Below are 27,623 nucleotides of genomic sequence, written 5' to 3' on the forward strand. Positions count from 1 at the left end.
TTTACAGAAGGCGGGCATTTGTCGAGGTCTCAACGAATCATTGCTGCGAAACGGCCGTGAAGCCCCACAGAAGAAGAAACTGGGAACGACCGATTTTCAACTTTAACTGTGTTGTTGGTTAACGTGTTATCCTATAGGATGTTAGTTGTCATTGAAAAGACTGCACTTTTATATATTTATTGTTAAATTGCGTGTTTCTATGCAAATGAATGATTTTAAATTTTTATTTATTTTTTCATAATGAGTAGGTGGATTTTTTAAATGCTCTCAGTTTTGTGGGAAATGCAACTCTAAAAGTAAATAAATGATTTAAAGTTTTTTAAAAATATATATTTATATTTAGTCTGCGTGGAATTGCAGCTAAATGTGTTATAACGACGGTAATATTTTGTTACTTGAAGACATTTAATAAAGTTTTTTGTTAAAAAAAATACCAATAATGCGAAGTGCATTGTGGGTCCACTTATTGCAGTTGTCTTCGTGATCTAGCGGCAGGTAATGTAAAACAGCAATTTATAAATGTATTGTTTTAAAAAGCATTTCTGTTAATAACATTTGTTTAATTATCGACAGGCTCTGATAATGCTTACTGCCGCCGTCGCAACGATTTCCATGCCGTATTTTGTCATATTATGCTCCAGGGCGATTTGTGGGAACTAGCTCAGTTAAGTGGTGCCAGGTAACGTTAGCTAACTCTCTTAACGATGGCTAGGTAGGTAAGAGCTTAGTAATAATAAAATGTTAATATATTGCGTTTGTAAAGTATTTGATCGTCATTTCTCGTACTTCACATACAGTCGTCGGTAGAGCCGTTTTCTGTTTGCAAACAATGAACATGCGCGCGCAGTTTTGAAGTGGAAAACGGCTTGTTAGCAAACGTGAACAACAAATTTCTGTTAATATGGCTCATATCTTTACATAAAATGAATCAAAAAAACTACAAATGCATTCAGTAAAATCCACAATAGCCTCTCTCAGGATGCAGTTACTGTACCCCACACTGAAACCCCAAACAATAGAAAACAGGGACAAATTAAATAAATTACAGTTCTGCAGCGCAATATTGGATCCTTGGCTTCATGTGGCTGTAACAACTCGGCATTGTTATAGATGTGGTCATGCAGAAGTCTCCGTGGACTGTGATATTTGCAGAGGACAATGTGAGATGTAGTGAAGGTAGGTAGAAGGTGTAAGTGAGTTTGGAGAGGTGGAGGTATGCTCTTAAGAGAAATGAAAGTCAGCAGAAGCAAGACATATCCACGTTTGTGAATGAGATGGAGACTGGTGTGATAGAGAAGCTGCAAGGCATAGAGTTAGTGAAGTTAGTGTTAGTTTAAATACCTGGGGTCAATCATCCTAAGGACAGTGCACAAGAGAGATGAAGAAGATGGAGTGGGTGGAGATGGGGTGATTTGTGACAGAAGCATAGCAGCAAGACTTAAATGGAAGGTTTACAAGATGGTAGTGAGACCTGCTAGGATTTATGTTTTGAAGATGTTGGAGCTGAAGGTGTTAGAGTTGAAGATTTTCTTTGGAAGGGACTAGGATGGATATCAGAGGGACAGTCATTTGGAGAACACGTTTGATAGGCAAAGCTAAAAGTGGTTTGGGCATGTGCAGCGGAGGGATAGTGAATATATTTTACAAGGGATGCTGAATATGGAAATGCCAGACAGGAGGAAGACTGCAGAGGAGATTCATGGATGTATTGAAGGAGGACATACAGAAGGGTGGGTGTGACAGATGATGGTAGGGAGAGGGTGAGATGGAGGCAGATGGAAGTAGGTAAAGAAGGTGACTAACATAAATAGCAACTTTCTAGATGTTTGGTCATACCACAGTAGATTTTTGTATTTATATGTTATCCCAGCTCTAACTATCATATATTGGCTTTGAATATTTCAGCTGGTGTAGAATTAATTAAATAATCAGAAAAAGAGCTCTTAATGTTCACTGTTCACAATACCACGTTTTAACTTACGGGCCTGTATAACAAACTTTCACTGGCCTCTACAATATTTTTAATGACCCAAAAAAGCCAATTTAATTGTTTTCGATACTGGAAGCTCTATCTTTAATAATGTAGTATAAAATAATAGTAGACTTATATTTTGTAAAGTTACATCTCCCAAATAAATGGTATCCAAAGCTGTAAAATAATTGTCATGTATAACATTATCTACCCCTCTTTCCCTGCAGGAACCACAGCTGTTAGCCTTCGGCTACAAAATCTGCCTTTTTTAATCATCATTTCAAACTGAATAAACAGACTGCATACAGACAGCTCTGCTTTATTTAGTCGCGCTTTGCAAATACTACCTGCATGAAAAAATACTAATTTGTCGGTTCATTTTGGCCAGTAAATTGATACATGGAAACTGGCCCCAGTGGGCCACTAGTTATTTTGAACCCTGCAGCTTTAATTTGCTTACCCTTTGTTATCAAAATACATCAAATGTCTTAGTTTAAAAACAGATGTCTGTAGTCTAAGTAAAGTTCACAGATGGAGCAGTATGTCACAAAAATGTATCCTCTGCAGAGGAAAGCAACACATTTTCACACCAAGTCTCCTTCCCCATCTACTGACACACCTAAGCTCTTCAAGAAAGACTTTTATCAACAAACCTGTTCAACTCTGAGCATGCCAACTGTGTAGTTATTCTAACTTTTACTTTAGTGAGATTACCTATTGTGAATAGTTACAAGTGTTCTGTATTAGGAGACAATTTTCCCTTCTAATTTCTGTGTATAAAAACTCCTCATTACATATTTGCAGAAACAGACCTGGTGCAGGATGTTTTGCATCTGTACAGCTGAGTGGGAATTTTGTGCCTAAATATTGGGAGTTCTGAACAATCAATTCTTAAGCAATCTGTGTATTTATGAGCAGTCTACAATATGCAAATAGGGAGGTCAATTTAAAGTCATGTTGATACATCCTCGTTCACTTTATCTAACCATAATTTTGATGTGACTTTTACAGTTTTGTTTTTGTTGCCACTTTGCTTACTTCACTATGTGTGTTTTGTTTTACCCCCAGTGGAGATCAGATTACTCTCACAAACTTATCTTGATCTGCTTCTCATTCCAGACATTACCACCTATGAGGCTACCATGCTGATAACTGGTTTTCCTGGATTTAATCTCACTGTAAACTCAAGATAGCAGCAACTATGGATGCATCTGAAGCAGAAGCCTCAACACAGAATCAGGGAAAAGAGGAAGGTGCATCATCAGGTCAAGGAGATGCTGGAGCAAAACCAAAAAAGGCATCTTTGAAAAGAGCTGCAGATGCCAAAGCAAAAAAGAAGCACAAAAAGGCTCGAGTGTCCAGACCTGCCCGGCCTGGTTATACTGTCCATCAAGGGGAAGATATGCTTCTCGTTATATCGAGTTCCACCTCCCAGTATGACGGGTCAGTGTGGACTCTTAAGAAAAAGAAGGGGAGCAAAAAGAAGAAGTTGGCAAAAGGAAAAGGAAAAGCCAGTCAGGTCAAGAAAAAGAAGACAGTCAATGCCAAGCCCAAACTGGAAAGTAAACCAGTTATAGAAAAAGAAGAAAAAGCCGCAAATTTGTTTATAACTCAGGAAGAAGACGATCACAGATGGGGCCAAAGCCTGCCTGAGGAGGTGCTAATTAATATTTTTCAGATTGTGGTCATTCAAGAGGGAGCAGTGCCCTTTTTATGCAGGTATTGTGTCGTACATGTGATTTATTTGTAATTAAACCTATGAGATTAAGACTGAAATGTTGCATACACTATTTTAATCAAAATCATTTCATGCAAGTTAATCATCTTTCACTTACTTCAATACCTTGGATATCAATCTCATAACTTAAAGTCTGAATCTCTCTACATAACCATTATTATTATTATTATTATTATTATTATTATTATTATTAAAACTGTAAGTTATTTAATTTTATGGATAAACATTAAGAAAACTGATAAAACGCCCTTCAAGGAAATTTCTTTACATGTTTGTTTTGTGCGATTGAACAGTTTAACGCATTCACATTACTATGATAGAACAAGCAGGTACTCACATTTAAAAACATAGTTGACTGAACTGAAGCTGTGTTGGATATGCATTTTTCAGCTCTACTTTGGGAAGTAAAAGTCAATGAATCCATCTTCTTCCATTTAATTCAATTCACAAATGATGACTTGTGATGAGGCTGGAGGCTATCCCAGCTGTCATTCATAGGGTCAGAGGCAGGGCACACTCTGGAAGTGTCAATAGTGTGTCACTGAGCTAACATATACAGACATTCAGTGTGAGGAAGCCAGCATACCGACCCAGAGAACCTTCTTGAGGTCAAGTGACAGTCCTAAGCACCGCACCGCTTAATTCTTCCTGGTGTTTTCGGTGTAGGGTGGGGAGAGTTTGTCGTCTGTGGAACGGCGCTGCCTCCAGTCCGATCCTGTGGCACAGAGTGACTGTCGGTCACTGCTGGATTGCACCAGGGAGGAGCCAACTACCAAAAACTCAGAAGAAGATTAAGGACACTTTGGACTGGCTGGCACACAGCAGGTTTGTACTTTATTTAGTTTTTTGCTTAAGTCTTAATCATGTAAATGAATTCTAAACTGTGTTGTTTTCTAGATTCTCTCAGCTGCGAGACTTTTCTCTGTGTCACTGGACAAAGAACGTTGACTATGCATTAGAGGTAAGTCATCGAGAATTAAACATTATTTGAAAGATCTTCTCATCTGAAATGATTAGTACATTCATACACATACAAATCCACAAACAAGCTCTCCACACACAAGTTCAAAGAAAAGAACATAAAAATCATTTCTTAATGTATTTTTAAAAATACAGTAATAGTCACGACTTACGTTTTCTTGGCAACTGTTTTGATAATCATTGATTATTTTTCTTTACTTGGTAATAAGTTGGTTTCAGCTTCTCAAGCTCAGAGAGTGTAAAGTTAAAGAATATTTCTGGTGTTTGTTGGAGGCAATTTGAAGTAACTCCCTTTTATATTTTACAGTGAACATATTGATGACAACCTGTAGTGAAAAGTGAACTAAGATATCCATCATTAAATATAACCTGATCCCATAAGCCCCATATCCCAATAGGATATTGTTTTTGTCCAGAGAGTATTTTTGATTTTCCAGCATATTGATTACATTGCATTAAAAAACTACACTGGTTGCGAATATTTTCTTCCTAGCCTGACAAGACCAGGCAAAATTTAACAAGCCTGAATACAAAATAAGTCCTAAACTGAGAAACTCCCCTTCACACACTGGTGTTTGTTCATTTTGGATCCTGTTCATACATAAATTACAGTTCACTTAAAAACAATATATAAAGGAATAAATGTTTCATTTAAATTTTGGTTTATCTGTATTATTTAATACTTAGTATGTGGCTTTTTTTGAAATCATCATCAGGTTGTGTCGCAGTACTGCCCTCATCTTTGCTCCCTCAAGCTTTCTTACTGCACAGGAGTGACAGCGGCGGCCTTCCGCAGCCTCGGTCTGCACAGCCGCTCCCTGCACAGCTTAAATCTCCAGTATTCAGAGGTACGTGGACCTGTGTAGAGATTTTCTAATAGAAGCCATGCAAAGATCTTTTGCTTTATTTGAGTTTCACTGTGTAATGAATGTGCAGTGTTTTACAGTACAGGGAAAGTTCTCTATGCTTGCTCTAAATTTAAAGTGTAACTTTAAGGGTTTGTCAAGAATTTAATGTTAAGCACTTTAAACAAGATAAGCAGATATTTATGATGAAAAATATGTCAACTGTTTTTACTTGTCTTATATTTATCTGTATGAGCTTTAAGGGATATTTTCCCAATGCAGATTACCATTTTTTTTATTCATAAGAAACTTCATCCACTTTATATAGGTGATAAATCATAAGGAGAGCTTTTTTCAGCCAGGCATGATTGCATGTAGAGAATTTGCAGGATAACTTGCTTTTGCTGTAGTTCCAGGTTGAAGGACTCCTTGAGTATCTTGAAAACCATGGGAGCCAGATCAGGCAAATATTGTTCAGTCATGGACTAAAGAATGACAGACTTCTGGCTGCAATCACTGTAAGACTTTTCTCTCTTTGTTTGTGAAACACATGTTACACAAAGTCAGTGCTACTGGACAAATGAGCTTAATAAATGCAGGGCATTGCTTTTTGTTTTTCCAGCGGGGATGCTGTCCCGATTTGGAGATGCTGGAGGTCAACACCAAGCTTGACAGTAAAGACTGCCAACTTCCTGTTTGCATCCAGGCACTACAGATGGCATGCCCTAAACTCAAGGTAAAACAAAGGTCTTCTCTGTTTTAGTGTGACTACATTAGCTTTTTTACATTAAAGTTTAAACTCTTAATCAAGAAGATGAAGAAAAGCAGACGTTTTATTAATTGTTGATTGATTGTTTATCGTTAATATTTAAATTCCAGCTTTTCAAAGATGTTTTTGGATCTCTTGGTTCTTGACTGCTGGTTGAAAAAACAAGGTGCATCTGAAAATATCGTTATGAACCCTGGTTTTATATAATTTGATTTATTTATTTTTTTGAAATGCTACAGAACAGTTATTTAAGTGAACATGTTCTGCACAATTCCTGCTCCACCTTTTATTCTTGGACTCTAGTAGAATGATTTTATTTCATTGACAGTCTAAAGTAGTTCTTATTCCTCTTATACTTGGCTACTGTGCAGCATGTATGTGACAGAAAATAAGGAAAAGCCTAAGTAGCACTAAAGCCAGTAGCTGTAATTTCTTATCTACTGGCACAGTTTGCACTTTGCTAAAGGTTACGTTCTCCCGTGATGCTTACGTACTGCTTCCCATCAGACCTTCCGAATGATGAACGTCCAACCTCTTCATAAGGGAATGCGTTTTGGTATCGACCCAACATCAGGCTTCCCATTACTGGAGGAGCTTTGTATCGCAACCACATCGTTTTCCTATTTGACCGACAGAGATTTGAGGGACATTCTCTTCGATTCCCCCAAACTGCGAGTGCTGGACCTGCGAGGCTGTTCTCGAATCACAGCGTCTGGTCTTGCAGCTTTACCCTGTCTAGGTATGTTCGTCAGGAAATTAATTCTTTTTGCTTTATGTCACCAATACCGAGAAGCTCAGTTTGGCTTTTTCAGAATGAATCTATGATGACCTGGAAGTCGGAGTCAGGACAGTTTAGTATAGTTTGTACACAAAATGTGTCTGAATTATTTGAAGGCTTCACATTTTAAAACCATTTCAAACATTTATCTGCTTTATTTTACTGTCTTGTATTTGGCAGAGCTTGAGTGTTTGTTCTGGGGACAATATTTCAGCAGCCATGTTGGGTTGTCATCGCTTAAGAAAGGACTTCACACGTTGACCCAAAAATGGAGTCGAACTTTGCAACAGCTGGACATTGCACATCAGCTCTTCACTGAGGAAGACTTGGAGTTAGCAATGAGTTACCTTTGTCAAGCTGAGGCAGACACACTGCGCTCACTAAACTTGAGTGGGACCAGAATTACACCACGTGCACTCAGGTAGTTGTTTTGTACTTTCCTCAATAGCGCCGCAAATCCAAAATAACCTCTTTATTAGACAAAGTGCAACCAAAAAGAACTGAGAATTAATCAGCCGTTCCCATTCACGTCTGTGCTTTGTTTTGCAGGCCAGTCATTGGACAAATAACTGCTCTAGACTACCTCAACCTTTCATCCTGCCGCTATCTCCCAAGAGGTGTAAAGAGGATTTATCGTGGCCAAGAAGACATCCGGCAGCTGCTGGACAAATTGGAATAGCTCTCACATTCATGTGGTTCCAGAAATCAGAAACCAAGTTTACAAGGCAGACTTGAATATCTTAATGCAGGCCTCGCTGTTGGTTATATTGTCTAATCGATGTGAATATTTTGCCCTCAGGACTTTTTTGATAGACATTTTTTCTGCCTGTTATTGGTACGAAATTGTCATTTCCGTGTTTGAATGAAAGAAGCAGTAGTTTGCAAACCTGTTACTACTGCATTAATGTCAGGTGGGGGGTTTTGTTTTTTGTTTTGACAATAACCAACACACAGTGCGTGACACCTAGTACTGTATATAGATCATTTTATTTGTAAAACTAAATATTCATTGGCGTGTATCTTTTTTTAAATGTGATTTCTGATTTTTTTTTTTTTTTTTGATCAAAAATAAATGTTTAACATGTCACAAGAGAATCAGCGTTGTATTGGTCTTTATTTCCACTAGAGAGTGCTGTCCTGTCAGTATAAATTTACATTTGTCATCTTAAGGGACTGGTCATACTGGATTCATACCTTGCTTGTAGCAACATGTTTAAGAATAGCAAATACATGTAAACACATGAATGGATATAAGTGCCTATATGATTTTTCCAATAATGTAAACATGGTCAAAGGAGAGTGTTTGATAATAAAAGACACAATATAGTATTCACTTGTTTATTGGGCCAAATAACAGACTAAACAAAAACAAGGGCAAAAAAAGTATTTTAAATGTACCCACATTCAGTTTTTGCCCAAATTTGAAACAGCACTGCCCATTTAGGTTAATTAAACTTGGGTCTGTCTTGACTCAACTAGTTCCATGAGTGTAAAAGAAACAAAGTCATATGTCCCACATCAACATGAAAAATGGTAAACCATAAAAACAGCATTAAAAATTCAACATTTTAAAAAGCAAAGACATAAAGAGATTTAAGGCCTCTTTACTATATATATTGATTTATATAAAACCGGGGTTTTCAGCTTTACTGGGTGCAAATTAGATGTAAATGCTGAATTTTGGTTACAATAGTGGTTGTAAGCACAGTCTTTGGTTTATGTCTCTCAATTAAAAATGTATTAATTCCATTGTGTATGTCAGTTCTGTGACCACTTTCTACAATAAAAACAATTGTTCCATTTTCTTTGGTGATTATAAATGTTTTTTTCTTTAAAAAAACATTCATGCATTTATTACACTTCCAAAATTGTACAATAAAAGCAAATAAGCAAAGGTCTTTTGTAATCAATCTCCTGGCTCATATTTTAGTAATGATAATCTTGCAGTATTTTGTCTTCACATGTTAAGTACAACTTCTAAAGTATTTTTTTTTAGTTCAGAAAGAAGCTTTTTTTTTATGTTATATTCAGTTATTAAAGAAGCGAATTCCTGTTCACTTCTGTAGTGGGAGTAAACTGAGGCCTGTAATGGGATCTGTAATACACCTCTCAACCAGATGGAGGTATGTGAGGTTCTCCTGAGTGTTGGGGTCAAAGAAGCCCTTGGTGTCATCATCAGGATCCGATAAAATCTGGTTCATTTCTTCATCAAAGTAACCTCTTTCATATGCCACTTGTACAGGCACTCTGTGACTGTGCACTGGATCAATTATTCCTCCAGTTGCAATTTGAGCTTCAAGGAGACGAATTCCATGATCTTTCACAATGAGATCTTTTTTCAAGGCCTGGAACAAAGAAATAGTTTTTCCAGTGTACGGATCTTTGTATCCTGTCACTGCCCTTTCTGCTGAGATCAGTTTGTTTTTCCACTCTTTCCCAACCACTCTTTGATCCACAGCTTCCTCTACAGAAAGCTTTTTGTTGTTGACTGGGTCAATGATAAAGCCTGTGGCAGCTTGGGCTTCCAGCAGAACCAGAGATGTACCAGGAGTCAGCAGACCTTTGCTTTTAGCTTCATAGATACTCATTGTCTTTTTGGTGGACTGAAGATAAACTCCTGCAATGCTGTTGGTCCCCTCAAGGTATTTGCGCACTGAATCCATTTCACTTACTTCTGTCACTGTAACTTTTCCAGCACTAAGATCTTTGTAGAGTTTCTCATCTATGATTTTGGATTTGAGCAGCTCAGTAGCAGAGACATCTTTTCTGATTCCATGGAACTTTTCAACTTCAGTAGTTTCTGTAATTGTAGTGGTAATGGTAGTTTTTGTTGTGCTACTGTCTACTTTAGTTTCTGGTGGCTGGGACATGACAATTGAAGAAGATGATGAGGTTGTGTCTTGTGTATGCTGCTCAGTGATTGTCAGGATGATTTCTAAAAAGCGCTCTATTGTGATTGATCCAGCCTTGTACTGTTGCACAAGGTCTCTCCTCTTCTCTTCAATTATATATTTGGAGTAGAGTAGATCCCAGAGAGTCACAGTTTTTCCTCTATATTTTCCTCCAGCTCGGGTTGTTGTTGTAGACTTTAGAATACGTTTAGTTGCTTCGTCCACAAAGAAGTAAAACTCTCCTTTCTTCACAATGACAAGTAAACTGAGGCCTGTAATGGGATCTGTAATACACCTCTCAACCAGATGGAGGTATGTGAGGTTCTCCTGAGTGTTGGGGTCAAAGAAGCCCTTGGTGTCATCATCAGGATCAGATAAAATCTGGTTCATTTCTTCATCAAAGTAACCTCTTTCATATGCCACTTGTACAGGCACTCTGTGACTGTGCACTGGGTCAATTATTCCTCCAGTTGCAATTTGAGCTTCAAGGAGACGAATTCCATGATCTTTCACAATGAGATCTTTTTTCAAGGCCTGGAACAAAGAAATAGTTTTTCCAGTGTACGGATCTTTGTATCCTGTCACTGCCCTTTCTGCTGAGATCAGTTTGTTTTTCCACTCTTTCCCAACCACTCTTTGATCCACAGCTTCCTCTACAGAAAGCTTTTTGTTGTTGACTGGGTCAATGATAAAGCCTGTGGCAGCTTGGGCTTCCAGCAGAACCAGAGATGTACCAGGAGTCAGCAGACCTTTGCTTTTAGCTTCATAGATACTGAGGGTTTCGTGGGTGGACTGAAGATAAACTCCTGCAATGCTGTTGGTCCCCTCAAGGTATTTGCGCACTGAATCCATTTCACTTACTTCTGTTACTGTAACTTTTCGAGCGCTAAGATCTTTGTAGAGTTTCTCATCAATGATTTTGGATTTGAGCAGCTCAGCAGCAGAGACATCTTTTCTGATTCCATGGAACTTTTCAACTTCAGTAGTTTCTGTAATTGTTGTGGTTACAGTAGTTTTTGTTGTGCTACTATCCACTTTAGTTTCTGGTGGTTGGGACATGACAATTGATGAAGATGATGAGGTTGTGTCTTGTGTATGCTGCTCAGTGATTGTCAGGATGATTTCCAAAAAGCGCTCTTTTGTGATTGATCCAGCCTTGTACTGTTGCACAAGGTCTCTCCGCTTCTCCTCAGTGATGTATTTGGAGTAGAGTAGATCCCAGAGAGACACTGTTTGACCTCTGTATTTTCCTCCAGCTCGGGTTGTTGTTGTAGACTTCAGAATACATTTAGTTGCCTCATCCACAAAGAAGTAAAACTCTCCTTTCTTCACAATGACAAGTAAACTGAGGCCTGTAATGGGATCTGTAATACACCTCTCAACCAGATGGAGGTATGTGAGGTTCTCCTGAGTGTTGGGGTCAAAGAAGCCCTTGGTGTCATCATCAGGATCAGATAAAATCTGGTTCATTTCTTCATCAAAGTAACCTCTTTCATATGCCACTTGTACAGGCACTCTGTGACTGTGCACTGGGTCAATTATTCCTCCAGTTGCAATTTGAGCTTCAAGGAGACGAATTCCATGATCTTTCACAATGAGATCTTTTTTCAAGGCCTGGAACAAAGAAATAGTTTTTCCAGTGTACGGATCTTTGTATCCTGTCACTGCCCTTTCTGCTGAGATCAGTTTTTTTTCCCAGTCTTTCCCAACCACTCCTTGAGCCACAGCTTCCTCTACAGAAAGCTTTTTGTTGTCGACTGGGTCAATGATAAAGCCTGTGGCAGCTTGGGCTTCCAGCAGAACCAGAGATGTACCAGGAGTCAGCAGACCTTTGCTTTTAGCTTCATAGATACTGAGGGTTTCGTGGGTGGACTGAAGATAAACTCCTGCAATGCTGTTGGTCCCCTCAAGGTATTTGCGCACTGAATCCATTTCACTTACTTCTGTTACTGTAACTTTTCGAGCGCTAAGATCTTTGTAGAGTTTCTCATCAATGATTTTGGATTTGAGCAGCTCAGCAGCAGAGACATCTTTTCTGATTCCATGGAACTTTTCAACTTCAGTAGTTTCTGTAATTGTTGTGGTTACAGTAGTTTTTGTTGTGCTACTATCCACTTTAGTTTCTGGTGGTTGGGACATGACAATTGATGAAGATGATGAGGTTGTGTCTTGTGTATGCTGCTCAGTGATTGTCAGGATGATTTCCAAAAAGCGCTCTTTTGTGATTGATCCAGCCTTGTACTGTTGCACAAGGTCTCTCCGCTTCTCCTCAGTGATGTATTTGGAGTAGAGTAGATCCCAGAGAGACACTGTTTGACCTCTGTATTTTCCTCCAGCTCGGGTTGTTGTTGTAGACTTCAGAATACATTTAGTTGCCTCATCCACAAAGAAGTAAAACTCTCCTTTCTTCACAATGACAAGTAAACTGAGGCCTGTAATGGGATCTGTAATACACCTCTCAACCAGATGGAGGTATGTGAGGTTCTCCTGAGTGTTGGGGTCAAAGAAGCCCTTGGTGTCATCATCAGGATCAGATAAAATCTGGTTCATTTCTTCATCAAAGTAACCTCTTTCATATGCCACTTGTACAGGCACTCTGTGACTGTGCACTGGGTCAATTATTCCTCCAGTTGCAATTTGAGCTTCAAGGAGACGAATTCCATGATCTTTCACAATAAGATCTTTTTTCAAGGCCTGGAACAAAGAAATAGTTTTTCCAGTGTACGGATCTTTGTATCCTGTCACTGCCCTTTCTGCTGAGATCAGTTTGTTTTTCCACTCTTTCCCAACCACTCTTTGATCCACAGCTTCCTCTACAGAAAGCTTTTTGTTGTTGACTGGGTCAATGATAAAGCCTGTGGCAGCTTGGGCTTCCAGCAGAACCAGAGATGTACCAGGAGTCAGCAGACCTTTGCTTTTAGCTTCATAGATACTGAGGGTTTCGTGGGTGGACTGAAGATAAACTCCTGCAATGCTGTTGGTCCCCTCAAGGTATTTGCGCACTGAATCCATTTCACTTACTTCTGTTACTGTAACTTTTCGAGCGCTAAGATCTTTGTAGAGTTTCTCATCAATGATTTTGGATTTGAGCAGCTCAGTAGCAGAGACATCTTTTCTGATTCCATGGAACTTTTCAACTTCAGTAGTTTCTGTAATTGTTGTGGTTACAGTAGTTTTTGTTGTGCTACTATCCACTTTAGTTTCTGGTGGTTGGGACATGACAATTGATGAAGATGATGAGGTTGTGTCTTGTGTATGCTGCTCAGTGATTGTCAGGATGATTTCCAAAAAGCGCTCTTTTGTGATTGATCCAGCCTTGTACTGTTGCACAAGGTCTCTCCGCTTCTCCTCAGTGATGTATTTGGAGTAGAGTAGATCCCAGAGAGACACTGTTTGACCTCTGTATTTTCCTCCAGCTCGGGTTGTTGTTGTAGACTTCAGAATACATTTAGTTGCCTCATCCACAAAGAAGTAAAACTCTCCTTTCTTCACAATGACAAGTAAACTGAGGCCTGTAATGGGATCTGTAATACACCTCTCAACCAGATGGAGGTATGTGAGGTTCTCCTGAGTGTTGGGGTCAAAGAAGCCCTTGGTGTCATCATCAGGATCAGATAAAATCTGGTTCATTTCTTCATCAAAGTAACCTCTTTCATATGCCACTTGTACAGGCACTCTGTGACTGTGCACTGGGTCAATTATTCCTCCAGTTGCAATTTGAGCTTCAAGGAGACGAATTCCATGATCTTTCACAATGAGATCTTTTTTCAAGGCCTGGAACAAAGAAATAGTTTTTCCAGTGTACGGATCTTTGTATCCTGTCACTGCCCTTTCTGCTGAGATCAGTTTTTTTTCCCAGTCTTTCCCAACCACTCCTTGAGCCACAGCTTCCTCTACAGAAAGCTTTTTGTTGTCGACTGGGTCAATGATAAAGCCTGTGGCAGCTTGGGCTTCCAGCAGAACCAGAGATGTACCAGGAGTCAGCAGACCTTTGCTTTTAGCTTCATAGATACTGAGGGTTTCGTGGGTGGACTGAAGATAAACTCCTGCAATGCTGTTGGTCCCCTCAAGGTATTTGCGCACTGAATCCATTTCACTTACTTCTGTTACTGTAACTTTTCGAGCGCTAAGATCTTTGTAGAGTTTCTCATCAATGATTTTGGATTTGAGCAGCTCAGCAGCAGAGACATCTTTTCTGATTCCATGGAACTTTTCAACTTCAGTAGTTTCTGTAATTGTTGTGGTTACAGTAGTTTTTGTTGTGCTACTATCCACTTTAGTTTCTGGTGGTTGGGACATGACAATTGATGAAGATGATGAGGTTGTGTCTTGTGTATGCTGCTCAGTGATTGTCAGGATGATTTCCAAAAAGCGCTCTTTTGTGATTGATCCAGCCTTGTACTGTTGCACAAGGTCTCTCCGCTTCTCCTCAGTGATGTATTTGGAGTAGAGTAGATCCCAGAGAGACACTGTTTGACCTCTGTATTTTCCTCCAGCTCGGGTTGTTGTTGTAGACTTCAGAATACATTTAGTTGCCTCATCCACAAAGAAGTAAAACTCTCCTTTCTTCACAATGACAAGTAAACTGAGGCCTGTAATGGGCTCTGTAATACACCTCTCAACCAGATGGAGGTATGTGAGGTTCTCCTGAGTGTTGGGGTCAAAGAAGCCCTTGGTGTCATCATCAGGATCAGATAAAATCTGGTTCATTTCTTCATCAAAGTAACCTCTTTCATATGCCACTTGTACAGGCACTCTGTGACTGTGCACTGGGTCAATTATTCCTCCAGTTGCAATTTGAGCTTCAAGGAGACGAATTCCATGATCTTTCACAATAAGATCTTTTTTCAAGGCCTGGAACAAAGAAATAGTTTTTCCAGTGTACGGATCTTTGTATCCTGTCACTGCCCTTTCTGCTGAGATCAGTTTGTTTTTCCACTCTTTCCCAACCACTCTTTGATCCACAGCTTCCTCTACAGAAAGCTTTTTGTTGTTGACTGGGTCAATGATAAAGCCTGTGGCAGCTTGGGCTTCCAGCAGAACCAGAGATGTACCAGGAGTCAGCAGACCTTTGCTTTTAGCTTCATAGATACTCATTGTCTTTTTGGTGGACTGAAGATAAACTCCTGCAATGCTGTTGGTCCCCTCAAGGTATTTGCGCACTGAATCCATTTCACTTACTTCTGTTACTGTAACTTTTCCAGCACTAAGATCTTTGTAGAGTTTCTCATCAATGATTTTGGATTTGAGCAGCTCAGCAGCAGAGACATCTTTTCTGATTCCATGGAACTTTTCAACTTCAGTAGTTTCTGTAATTGTTGTGGTTACAGTAGTTTTTGTTGTGCTACTATCCACTTTAGTTTCTGGTGGTTGGGACATGACAATTGATGAAGATGATGAGGTTGTGTCTTGTGTATGCTGCTCAATGATTGTCAGGATGATTTCCAAAAAGCGCTCTTTTGTGATTGATCCAGCCTTGTACTGTTGCACAAGGTCTCTCCGCTTCTCCTCAGTGATGTATTTGGAGTAGAGTAGATCCCAGAGAGTCACTGTTTGACCTCTGTATTTTCCTCCAGCTCGGGTTGTTGTTGTAGACTTCAGAATACATTTAGTTGCCTCATCCACAAAGAAGTAAAACTCTCCTTTCTTCACAATAGACAGTAAGTTAAGCTCTGTATTTGGGTCTCTGACGCACCTCTCAATCAGCTGGAGATATGTGAGGTTTTCCTGAGTGTTGGGGTCAAAGAAGCCCTTGGTGTCATCATCAGGATCAGATAAAATCTGGTTCATTTCTTCATCAAAGTAACCTCTCTGATATGCCACCTGTATGGGGACTCGATGGCTATGGACTGGATCGATTATGCCTCCAGTTGCAATTTGAGCTTCAAGGAGACGAATTCCATGATCTTTCACAATGAGATCCTTTTTCAAGGCCTGGAACAAAGAAATAGTTTGTCCAGTATAGGGATCTTTGTATCCTGTCACTGCCCTTTCTGCTGAAAGCAGTTTTTTTTCCCACTCCTTCCCAACCACTCCTTGAGCCACAGCTTCCTCTACAGAAAGTTTCTTGTTGTTGATTGGGTCAATGATGAAGCCTGTGGCTGCTTGGGCTTCCAGTAGAACCAGAGATGTACCAGGAGTCAGCAGACCTTTGCTTTTAGCTTCATAGATGCTCATCATCTTTTTTGTTGATTCAACTCTCACACCTGCTATACAGTTTGTTGCTCCAAGATACTTCTGAATATTTTCCATTTTGACAACAGTTTCTTCCGTTACTTCACCTTTTATAATTTGGGTGAAAAGGTCCTTTGAGATGATCTTTGACTCAAATAATTCACTGGCTGAGACTTGTTTTCGTAGTCCTTTGAACTTTCTTTCCTTGGATGATACCTCTGTGATTATAACTGTGAGTATTTCAATCATCTCCTCAATTTTGGTCACTCCTGTCCGGTATTGCTGTATAAGCTGCTCCCTTTTTTGTTCTGATATGTATTCAGATAGTAGCACTTCCCACAGTGTAACCTCCTTGTTTTTAAATTTTCCCACATTCAAGGTCATCATTTTGTTTTTCAAAGCATGCTCGATTTGCACATCTGTGTGAAATACACGGGCTTTTTCTTCATGCAGCGGTAGGAGAAGTAGCCCAGTTTTATCATCTTTCTCACATCTATTCATGAGCTGACTGTATGACAGTTTTCCTTTGGTATTTGGGTCAAAGAATCCTTTTTCATCATCTGTGGGGTTCAACAGAATTTTTTGAGTTTCTTCATCCAGGCATCCTTTTTTGATAGCAATATGAATTGGCAGTCTGTGACTTTGATTTGGGTCAATAATTCCTCCTGTTGCTATCTGCACATCAAGTATCCGAAGGCCATAGCTTCTTTCTCTCAGCTTTTCTTGCATGGCTTCAAACAGTGATATTGTCACATCTGTATATGGATCTTTATACCCAGTGACAGCTCGTTCAGCTGAGAGAAGTTGTTCACGTACATCTGGCCCAATCAGTCTTCCTTTTACAGCCTCTTCCACAGCATGGAACTCATTTTTGAGGGGATCAATGATCCATCCTGTTGCAGCTTGAGCTTCAAGTAGTAGAAGTGCAATGCCAGGTGTCAACAGGTCTTCATTTCTTGCTTCATATATGCTCATCACTTTCTGGGATGGATAAACCTTCACTCCAGCAATGCTTCCAGATCCTTTTAGGTATCCTCTCACAGGTTCACCCTGCGCTATTGTTTCTAAATTGAGTTTTCCTTCTTTCACCTGTTTAAATGTTTCTGCATCAATGATTTCAGAATCCAGTAGTTGTTTTGCAGTGACATGCTTTCTCAGACCCATTATCATTTTGGGAGTTTCAGTCTTCTCCAGTTTTTCTATTGTGGTAATCACTAATGTGATTATGGTCTGGGTATTAATCTGCCTTGTTCTGTACTTTTCAATCAGTTCAAGTCGCTGATCCTCAGTAAAGTAGCCAGAATGAATCAAGTCCCATAGAGTAACCGATTTTCCAGAATAGTGTCCTACAGATATGCTGACACTTGTCTTTTCAAACTCTTCCTTAATCTCTGTGTCAGAATATATCTTTTTCTTTGTAGCGGTAGCTTTTGGTGTGTCATTCAGTGGCAGGAGAAACATTCCAGTTTCCTTATCTTTCACACATCTCCCCAACATCTCCATGTATGTCAGATTTTCTTTTGTGTTTGGGTCAAAAAAGCCCTTTGTGTCATCAGTTGGGTCTGTTAGGATTTGATTAAGTTCTTCATCAAAATATCCCTTCTTGTATGCAACTTCAAGGGGTAAGTGGAGACACTTTAAGGGATCGATGATACCACCTGTAGCAATCTGGGCCTCAAGTAAACGAATGCCATGCTGCTTGACAATGAGATCTTTTTTCAACGCTTGGAAGAGCGAGATCTTCTGACCTGTGTATGGATCTTTGTAACCAGTGACTGCTCTTTCCGCAGACAAAAGTTTTTCATACATCTGTGGACTAATCAACTTTTCTTTGAGAGCTTGTTCAACTGTAAGTTTTTTGTTATTCAGAGGATCAACAACAAATCCTGTAGCTGCTTGTGCTTCAAGGAGGCAAAGGGCAGTCCCAGGTGCAAGAATGCCAATTCTCTGTGCCTCGTGAATGCTTAGTTTTTTATTTGAAGGTTGCAGTATCAACCCAGCTACACAGCTTTTTCCTTGTAGGTAGCCTCTCACACTGTCCATTTTCATCACATCACTGCTTGTCATGTTTCCAGTGATCAAACTGTTGTAGGTGTTTTTATCCACAATTTTAAGATCCAAAAGATCCACAGCAGAAACTTCTCCTCTGAGACCTTCAAACTTCAGTCCTTCTTGCTGTCGTACCTCCTTACTCTCAATGATCTCTACAATGGTCTCAGTTAGTTGCTGAATTGTGATTTTCTTTGACCTGAAGAGCTTGAAAAACTCCTGTCGTTTGTCTTCAGACAGATATTCTGAGTTGATAAGATCCCACAATGTTGTGTGTTTGCCCTTGAACCTACCGTACTTTACAGTAACTATTGTTGTTTTAAACAATTCCCTAATGTTGTCATCTATCTTTATTTTGTTGCTCTTGCCTTTGAGAGGTAAGAGGCACAGGCCTGTACTAGGATCTGTTACGCATCTGGCCATGAGCTGCAAGTATGTCAGGTTCTCGTGGGTGTTGGGGTCAAAAAATCCCTTGGTGTCATCACTTGGATCATCCAGGATCTGATTCATTTCTTTATTAAAGTACCCCTTCTTATAGGCCACATGGACAGGTATGCGATGGCTGTTCACTGGGTCGATGATCCCACCAGTGGCAATTTGGGCCTCCAGGAGCCTAATGCCATGGTCTTTTAGGATCAGGTCTTTTTGCATTGCTTGGAACAAAGAAATTATTTCTCCAGTGTATGGATCTTTGTATCCAGTAACCGCTTTCTCTGCCGATCGCAGCTTTTGACACACATCAGGCCCCACAATCTTTGCTTTGACAGCATCATCAACTGAAAACTTTCTATTTCCAATAGGGTCAATAATGAACCCTGTTGCTGCCTGTGCCTCCAGTAGAATCAGAGCAGTTCCTGGCATCAGCTTTCCTTTCTGTTTGGCCTGGTAGATGGTCATGATTTGAGAATCAGGAAGCATAATACCTGCGATGCTGTCTTTACCTTTTAAGTACACATTTACATTTTCATCTTCAATGACTTCCTTCACTGACTTCTTTCCCTTCTTCAGGTCCTCTAGGACCTCCTGACTAATGATATCTGCTTCCACAAGCTGCTTGGCTGTAACAGTGTCTCTGATGCCTTCAAAGACGACTTGAGTTGTTTTCACTGACTTTTCTATCACTTCCAGAACTGTTGTAATGATCATCTTGATAGTAATCTTCCCGTCTCTGTATTTTTGAAAGACGTCTTGCCTCTGGTTTTCATCAAAGTATTCTGACATCAGAAGTTCCCACAGAGATACTGTCATTCCCGTATATTTGCCATATGTCACTTTCACTTTCTCCATCTTGAAGGCTGTTTTAGTTTGGTAGTCAATGAAATCAAAATTTAGCCCATCTGATTTATCACGCAAAGGAAGGAGGCAGAGTCCAGTAGCAGGATCAGTGACACACCTTTCCATCAACTGAAGATAGGTTAGATTTTCTTCTGTGTTTGGATCAAAAAAGCCTTTTGTGTCATCTCCTGAATCCTCCAATATACCATTCATTTTTTCATCAAAATAACCTCTCTTAAAGGCCACTTCTGTAGGAAGTCTATGACTGTTGATTGGATCAATTATTCCACCTGTAGCAATTTGTGCTTCAAGTAGGCGGATTCCATGTTGTTTGACGATGAGGTCTTTTGAGAGTGCTTGAAACAGGGATATAGTTTCACTGGTGTATGGGTCTTTGTATCCGGTCACTGCCCGCTCAGCAGAGAGCAGCTTTGCATGATATTCTGGGCCAATAAGTTTGCTTTTGACAGCTTCATCCACAGTGTACTTTTTATTTTCTACAGGATCAATCATGTATCCAGTAGCAGCTTGTGCCTCCAAGAGAACAAGTGATGTCCCAGGCATCAGTATGCCTTGCTTCATGGCTTTATAAATGCTCATTCTCTGATTGGTTGAGAGTATAGCAATGCCTGCAATGCTGCCTTTGCCTTCCAGGTATTCTTTCACTGTTTCAATCAACATCACGTCCTGTGTTGTGGTCTTCCCCTTTTGCAGGTTATCATATGTTTCTTTGTCAATGATCTTTGATTCAAGGAGCTCGGTGGAGGAAATGCCTTTGCGCAGACCTTTGAAGGTGATGCAGACAGGAAGAAGCAACAGGCCTGTATCGGGCTCCACAATGCATTTCTCTTGGAGGCTTCTGTAGTTAAGATTTTGTTGCAAAGTTGGATGATAAAACACTCTGAGCTCTGACATTTGGTCCTTCAGCAAATCTTTTTCATAGTAACCCTTCTGAATTGCAGAGTCAACTGAAATATTTGTCTTATCGACAGGATCAAACAGGCCTTTTGTGGCTACCTGTGCTTCCAGCAGCCTCAATCCATAATCTTTTGGAACTAAATCTTTTTGTATAGCTTGGAATACAGATATCATTTGGTTGGTGTAGGGGTCTACATACCCAGTGATGGCTTTTTCTGCTTTAAGGAGTTTGTCTTTCATCTCTGATCCAACTATTCCCTTTTTAACAGCATCCTCTACAGGAAGCTTTTGGTTGTTTACTGGGTCTACAATACCTACTGTGGCAGCTTGTGCTTCAAGCAGAGCCAGTGCTGTTCCTGGCTTAAGCATACTCTTCTTCATGGCTTCATATATGGTGATCTTTGTCTTTGTCTTTTCCAGAAATATACCAGCCACAGGTTCATGGACTTTTGTGCAGGCATTTTGCTTCACACCGCCGTCCTTAAGGTTGGTGTCCATCTTGACCTAAAGGGCTGTGTTAGCACAGAAACAGTTACAGAGCTTGTTTTGTATATGGTATTTTATGCATTGTAAGTAATCGTAAAGCACAGATCTAAGATACATTTGGGCACACTGCAGTTAAACTGATTCTAAAATACACATGTATTGATTTGTATGTAAAAAAAAAAAAAAACTTGTCAGGTTTTTATACAGTTATTTTTTATACACAAATTATTCAGACGTTCACCAAATTAGATGCAGTCAGACATTTTCTCAAAAAAATTCTTTTACTACTTCTCTTTTGCGCCATAATGCAATTTCTAACGTTACATGTTTGACAGTGACATTGTTATGTACTAACTGTAAAGCTATTTTCAGCTTTTCCCTTGCCACAAGGGGTCGCCACAGCAGCGAGCACCACAAGATTAATTGGGCAGTTTTATGCTGGATGCAGCTCGAATGGGGGGCTGAAACAGTGACCGTTCACTAGTAATAGAGACTAATGTAATAGAGAATATACTCCAGCAAGGTAGAGAAGGTATAGAATAGTTTGCATATGACAAATAGTACTGAAGTCTGGTAAAATTCACACATTAGTATCCAGCATAACTCTGAATCGCTTAAATAACTTAATAACTAGTCTGGAGCAATAGAAATAGAAATAGATGGTAATTAGTTTTATTTCTATTAATTGTAGGTTTGTAAGTTTTGTAAGTTTTGGAATATATTATCTTCCAACTGTAATATCAAACCTTTAAATTTCCTTAGGAGTACGTGGACAGCCTTGGATGCTCTCTGTTGTTCCAAAATACAAGATCCAACGCCAGTGGCTTCCTGATTTTTATGATCTCAGGGCTTTGAAACTCCGTCCCTGGAAAGATAAGGCGGTTGTAATAAGTTTGATCTTAAACTTTGTGTTAATGATTTGATATTGAAATTAGTTTATGACATTTCTCATGAACTTTCTAAATCACATATGGGTAAAATACACACCATTTCATCACTGACCTATGAAGGCTGCATATCAGACAATCGACAGGATGTAGGTAAAATGTTTGGGTTTTTTTTCTACTATGTTAGTAATACTTTAATTATAAGTTGTTACCATGACAATTATTCAAGTCTGTATGGCTTGCTTGCAAACAACTACTGTCCATGACTGACCCACCCACCCCATAAAAATAAAGCCTAACTGTACTGTCTGTGTGTATGTGTCTTATAAACCCATGCATCAATACTGTTTTTTGTTTTGTATTTTTTCTAATAGTTTTTCTTATCATTTCATCATGTCCCTGCACAGATTCAACAACAAAAGAAACTATTAATTACATATTGTGTGAGAACGTCCCCCATTTGCTTTTGGCAATAATAATGGTGTGTCAAAACTGGAACAGCCAGATGCCCTGTTTTGTAACAACATGCAAAGGAAAACCAATAACTGCAAATACAAGAGTTCATATCTCTTGCAATCCTGTGCACCAAAGTCTAAATCTGCAGAACTTTGTTTTGGGTTCCAGTAGAGATTAAAAGTTTTATAAACTTGTGGCTGAGTTTTGTTTGCTTGTTAGACCCTCATTTTTTATGTCTAGCCAGAAAAAGTCACAAAAGAGCTAAAGTCACCATGGCATAAAATATCAGCTTCAAGGTAAAATAATATATAAATGTTTTAAAAAAAAACTGAAGGGATTTGCATTCCGGTCCAGTATTATTTAGATTAGAGATTAGATTAGATACAACTTTATTAATCCCTTTTAAATTTAAAGAACCCCATTTAAATCCCCATTTAAAGAACTTATAAAGAGCTTGTTTACAAATTCTACAACATAACCCAAATTTATACACATCCACTTGTACTTAGGGTACTAAACTGAAAAACAAGGAATAATAAAAGCAAATGTATAACCTTTAAGCATATTCTTATGTGGTACATGAGATGTTACTGTACTGAAAAAGCTTTACAAAGAGATTTTCAAAAAAAAATCTCAGTTAATTATTGTCATAGCTAGTAATTACTATTGCATACAAAAATGTAGTGATTTCACAATTTTCTGAGAACCAGTCTTTCAGCCTTGTGGGGGTTGGTAACTGTCACAAAGGATGTCATAACACCTGTGGGAGTCAAGACAATAAGGCTCAGAAAAAAGGGTGTGAACTAAAACTCAGCCAATCTACTCAGAAACATGTTAACTGTTAAGTCACAGATAAAGCTCCACTGTGTGCGTGATTATTTTCACTTGTTTACTGTTGTAAAATGTTTGGTTTAGGCTGTGTGAGCTGCACTACCTGAGAAGTGTATTTAACAGCTGTTATTGATAATGGTTCAAGGTTCAAGGTTCTTTATTTGTCACATGCATAGTTATACAAGTATAACACACAGTGAAATGTAGCCTGACAAGCTCCTCCACGTGCAAAAAAAAAAAAAAAAAATGGGGGGGGGAGGAAGAACATTATATATATATATATATATATATATATATATATATATATATATATATATATATATATATATATATATATGTATATAGTATATACATTGGGTGAATGTGCAGTAGTAGCAGCAAGCAGGTGAATTCTGTACATTAATAAGAATAGACATTTGACTATTTTACAGAATAGACAATATAAACATATTTAAAATTAAAGGAATTTGGAATGTACATTGTGCCTGGGTTTAGAGTGTCTGGAAGAGAGTCCTGTCTCAGTCAATTATAGATGATGTGACAGAATGTGGCAGAAAGATGCTCCAAGTAACCAAGATAAGCAAAGTAACACAAACAGCTGTGGATCTGAGGTCTGCTGAACTCTGTATTTGTACAAGAGCAGCAGGTCTGTGGCAGTTCGGTATCTCTACCTGCAAGTGCTCAATTTACATCTTGAGTTCGTCACCCACTTTGTAAATATTTGAATGTTTTTGAAGCTGTCAAGCATTTACTGTACATTTATTGCACCATCTGAATTTGCTTGTCATATCATATAGGCAAATACATTTCCTGCACAAAGTTAACAAGTTACCTAACTCTGCAAACACACCTTCACTGTTTACTGGTCTCTCCACTAAATGCCTTTTCCTCAGTGAAGGAAGGCACTGTCCGTTCAATGCAAGAGCAGATATAAAATAAATGAATTTTTAAAAGATTTTGCTTTCTTTTTTGTCTTTATAAGACCTCTAAGCACAACTGAGTGTATATTCAGAGGCCTCTTTATTAGGTATGATCTGCCACATGTGTGTATTTAATCATAAAGTTCCATTTTTAGTGACACTGTTGCAAATGTGGAAATAGAATTATCTAGTACTCTTAGTTACAGTTGATCTTAGTCAAACTTGGTGTGCAGAGGTGTTTCTGGGGTTTATTGTTGGCACCAGCATACATGACACACCCCTGAACATACCAGAGTCCAGCAAACAACTCTGGAACCTCAGTGCTAAAAAACATAATTGACTTCACAGCTGTGTGATGGTGTTAAGGAGAACTGATTAGAGGCCTCACTAATGTAGAACTAAAGTCAAAAGAGCATTTGGTTACATTAGACCAGCGGTCCCCAACCTTTTTTGCGCCACGGACCAGTTTATGCCCGACAATATTTTCACGGACCGGCCTTTAAGGTGTCGCGGATAAATACAACAAAATAAAACTAGTACCGGTACCAAAAAAAAGAAGATTTATTCATAACACACGTGAAAAGACCCAGGAAAACCGAGTTAACGATAAAAACGATAACAAACTAATGCTGAAAACCGATAAAAACCCTGAAAACCATACATTTCACACCTGAGCCTCAACTCTCGCGGCCCGGTACCAAACGACTCACGGACCGGTACCGGTCCGAGGCCCAGGGGTTGGGGACCGCTGCATTAGACTATACAGTAATACCATAACAAAGGATCACTTTTGTGAGCTCTGACTTCTATATTTTCATGTAAAGTTAAATTATTTACTTTGATTTTAGATGAGGAAAGTCTTAAGAACCACAAGTAACAACTGATATAAAATAGTACCAGTTTAGTAAGAAAGTGGACTATATACTTCCTAAGGAATATATAATCACGTGACATGAACGAGTTATGATTATTCTAACTGTAAATCTTTAGGTTGAGCCAAGGATCTGTCTGGATGACAAGATGTTGGCATTGATAAACAGCTAACCTAGTATGCTTTTGTGAAGAATCAATAGAGCAGTTTTAAGATTGACACTGAACTGCAAATTGCTCACAACTTTCTCTCACTTGTAGCAACAAGCCTAATTACATGCTATGTGCACTTCAGCCATTGTGGTGCATTTTTAATGCCACCCCAGCAATAAAATACAACTTACTGGCTAGGAATGAATGAGGCAATACAGTACCACTGATTCAGGTGTTGCACAACAGTTTTTGTAGTTGTAACTGCGGAAAGTCTTGGAGTCATTGTGTAAATAGATCCCAGGGTGATGTCAGCACAGTGTTTAGACTTGTTGAAAGCCTCATTAGTGACATACGGGCACATTTATTTTACCAGCAGCGGTCAAAGGTGATCAGTGAGGAATGTGAGCATTCCCTTTTATCTGGGGGTGTTGGCTAACAGCACAGGATAGACACACGTTCTGCTTCCTCTCGTTTTACTTTGCCAATGCAGTCTCCACTTTCTCACTCTGAAGAAAATAATTTTCTAAATGTGGTTCCAGTTTTATGTAAATGCAACTCAAGGAAAAAGTTAGTTTTCTTTAGAAAAACCAAAACAAAGACACTACTGATTTTTACACAACTAAACTAAGAAAAGATTTTAAATAAAATTGCTCTTACCCAAACGTGCTTGGATGATACCCCAGCTCTGCAGTGGCGAGCGTTCAGCTTCAGCTGGTATGAAAGATACCACAACCCTGAAGTGCTCCCAGCATCTCAGAGGTGTTCACTCCTCAGTGGTCAGATATATGGCAGGGCCAGCTAAGCCCCTCCCCTGTTGAGGTTCAGCCTCCTCGCCTCAGGGTGTGAGAGTGAGACAGCCGGAGATCCTTTGCACTGAGCTCAGGATGCCAGGAATTCCTGCAGACTTCCTCGGAGCATGTCTATTGTGCTCTAAAACAATAAGGGTGAGCAAATTGATTCTTTCTAAGTGTACAAAAGGTAAGGAGATTTATTAAAGTTATGCATAAGATAAAGTAAGCTTTGTTGACTGTACAAATTCTTAACAGTCGTGAAGGTTCTTCACAAGGGTTTCATTCACTTTCCTAGTCAATATTTTTTACTTTTCACAATGTGTAAACTGGACTTGGTGCGAAGCTTCCTTATCAAGCCGGCCAGGTTGTGACATGCAGAGCTGGATGCCCTCTGATTACACTGAGCTTTGTCCTTGTATTACAGCTTCCCTCAGGTTGGAGTGTGGAAAGAAGAAACCCGACAGGCGTGATTGGCTTTTCTATCTTACTAACAAGAAAAAGTGTGTCACAAAACAGACTGTACGGAAAACACCTGTTGTTTGTTGTAAACCAGATGCAAAGACATTAGTCACATAAAAATGATAACGTCAATATCTTATGACTGACATGTTTGTGGAAACTGTCTGAAAACCTTGTGATAAATCAAATTCCACAAATGTACAGTCAGGTCCATAAATATTGGGACATCGACACAATTCTAACATTTTTGGCTCTATACACCACCACAATGGATTCCAAATGAAACGAACAAGACGTGCTTTAACTGCAGACTGTCAGCTTTTATTTGAGGGTATTTACATCCAAATCAGGTGAACGGTGTAGGAATTACAACAGTTTGCAAATGTTCTTCCCACTTCTTAAGGGACCAAAAGTAATGGGACAATTGGCTTCTCAGCTGTTCCATGGCCAGGTGTGTGTTATTCTCTCATTACCCCAATTACAATGAGCAGATAAAAGGTCCAGAGTTTATTTCAAGTGTACTGTTTGCATTTGGAACCTGTTGCTGTCAACTGCCAAAATGAGCTCCAAAGAGCTGTCACTATCAGTGAAGCAAGCCATCATTAGGCTGAGAAAACAAAACAAACCCATCAGAGAGATAGCAAAAACATTAGGCGTGGCCAAAACAACTGTTTGGAACATTCTCAAAAAGAAGGAACGCACCGGTGCGCTCAGCAACACCAACAGACCGGAAGACCACGGGAAAACAACTGTGGTGGATGACTGAAGAATCCTTTCCCTGGTGAAGAAAACACCCTTCACAACAGTTGGCTAGATCAAGAACACTCTCCAGAAGATAGGTGTATGTGTGTCAAAGTCAACAATCAAGAGAAGACTCCACCAGTGTGAATACAGAGGGTTCACCACAAGATGTAAACCATTGGTGAGCCCCCAAAAGAGGAAGGCCAGATTAGAGTTTCCCAAATGACATCTAAAAAGCCTTCACAGTTCTATGGACAGATGAGACCAAGATCAACTTGTACCAGAGTGATGGGAAGAGAAGAGTATGGAAAGGAACTGCTCCTAAGCATACCACCTCATCTGTGAAGCATTGTGATGGAAGTGTCATGGTGTGGGCATGTATGACTGCCAGTGGAGCTGGTTCTCTTGTATTTATTGATGATGTGACTGCTGACAAAAGCAGCACGATGAATTCTGAAGTGTTTCGGGCAATATTATCTGCTCATATTCAGACAAATGCTTCAAAACTCATTGGACGGCGCTTCACAGTGCAGATGGACAATGACCCAAAGCATACTGCAAAAGCAACCAAAGAGTTTTTAAAGGGAAAGAAGTGGACTGTTTTGCAATGGCCAAGTCAATCACCTGACCTGAATCCGA

At 39.3% G+C, this 27,623-nt stretch overlaps 2 protein-coding genes across 2 annotated transcripts; one reads left to right on the forward strand and one right to left on the reverse strand.

The window, feature by feature from the left end:
* The first annotated feature begins 417 nt into the window (after positions 1-417).
* fbxl6 (F-box and leucine-rich repeat protein 6) lies at positions 418-8,178 on the forward strand. The gene is made up of 10 exons (XM_084918905.1): positions 418-495; positions 3,092-3,691; positions 4,377-4,535; positions 4,608-4,671; positions 5,408-5,539; positions 5,947-6,054; positions 6,159-6,272; positions 6,813-7,044; positions 7,264-7,504; positions 7,633-8,178. Exons 2-10 carry the CDS (start codon positions 3,174-3,176, stop codon positions 7,760-7,762), a joined length of 1,698 nt encoding a protein of 565 aa, XP_084775031.1. The 5' UTR covers positions 418-495; positions 3,092-3,173; the 3' UTR covers positions 7,763-8,178.
* Positions 8,179-8,407: 229 nt separating this feature from the next.
* On the reverse strand, positions 8,408-25,775 carry eppk1 (epiplakin 1). The gene is made up of 3 exons (XM_084918904.1): positions 25,651-25,775; positions 21,623-21,741; positions 8,408-20,902 (listed from the first exon to the last, which is right to left on the reverse strand). Exon 3 carries the CDS (start codon positions 20,886-20,888, stop codon positions 9,138-9,140), a length of 11,751 nt encoding a protein of 3,916 aa, XP_084775030.1. The 5' UTR covers positions 20,889-20,902; positions 21,623-21,741; positions 25,651-25,775; the 3' UTR covers positions 8,408-9,137.
* Positions 25,776-27,623: the final 1,848 nt, after the last annotated feature.

Source organism: Perissodus microlepis, chromosome 22 (assembly GCF_051167445.1).
Source record: "Perissodus microlepis isolate ML-2025 ecotype Zambia chromosome 22, ASM5116744v1, whole genome shotgun sequence".
Taxonomy (NCBI): Eukaryota; Metazoa; Chordata; class Actinopteri; order Cichliformes; family Cichlidae; genus Perissodus; species Perissodus microlepis.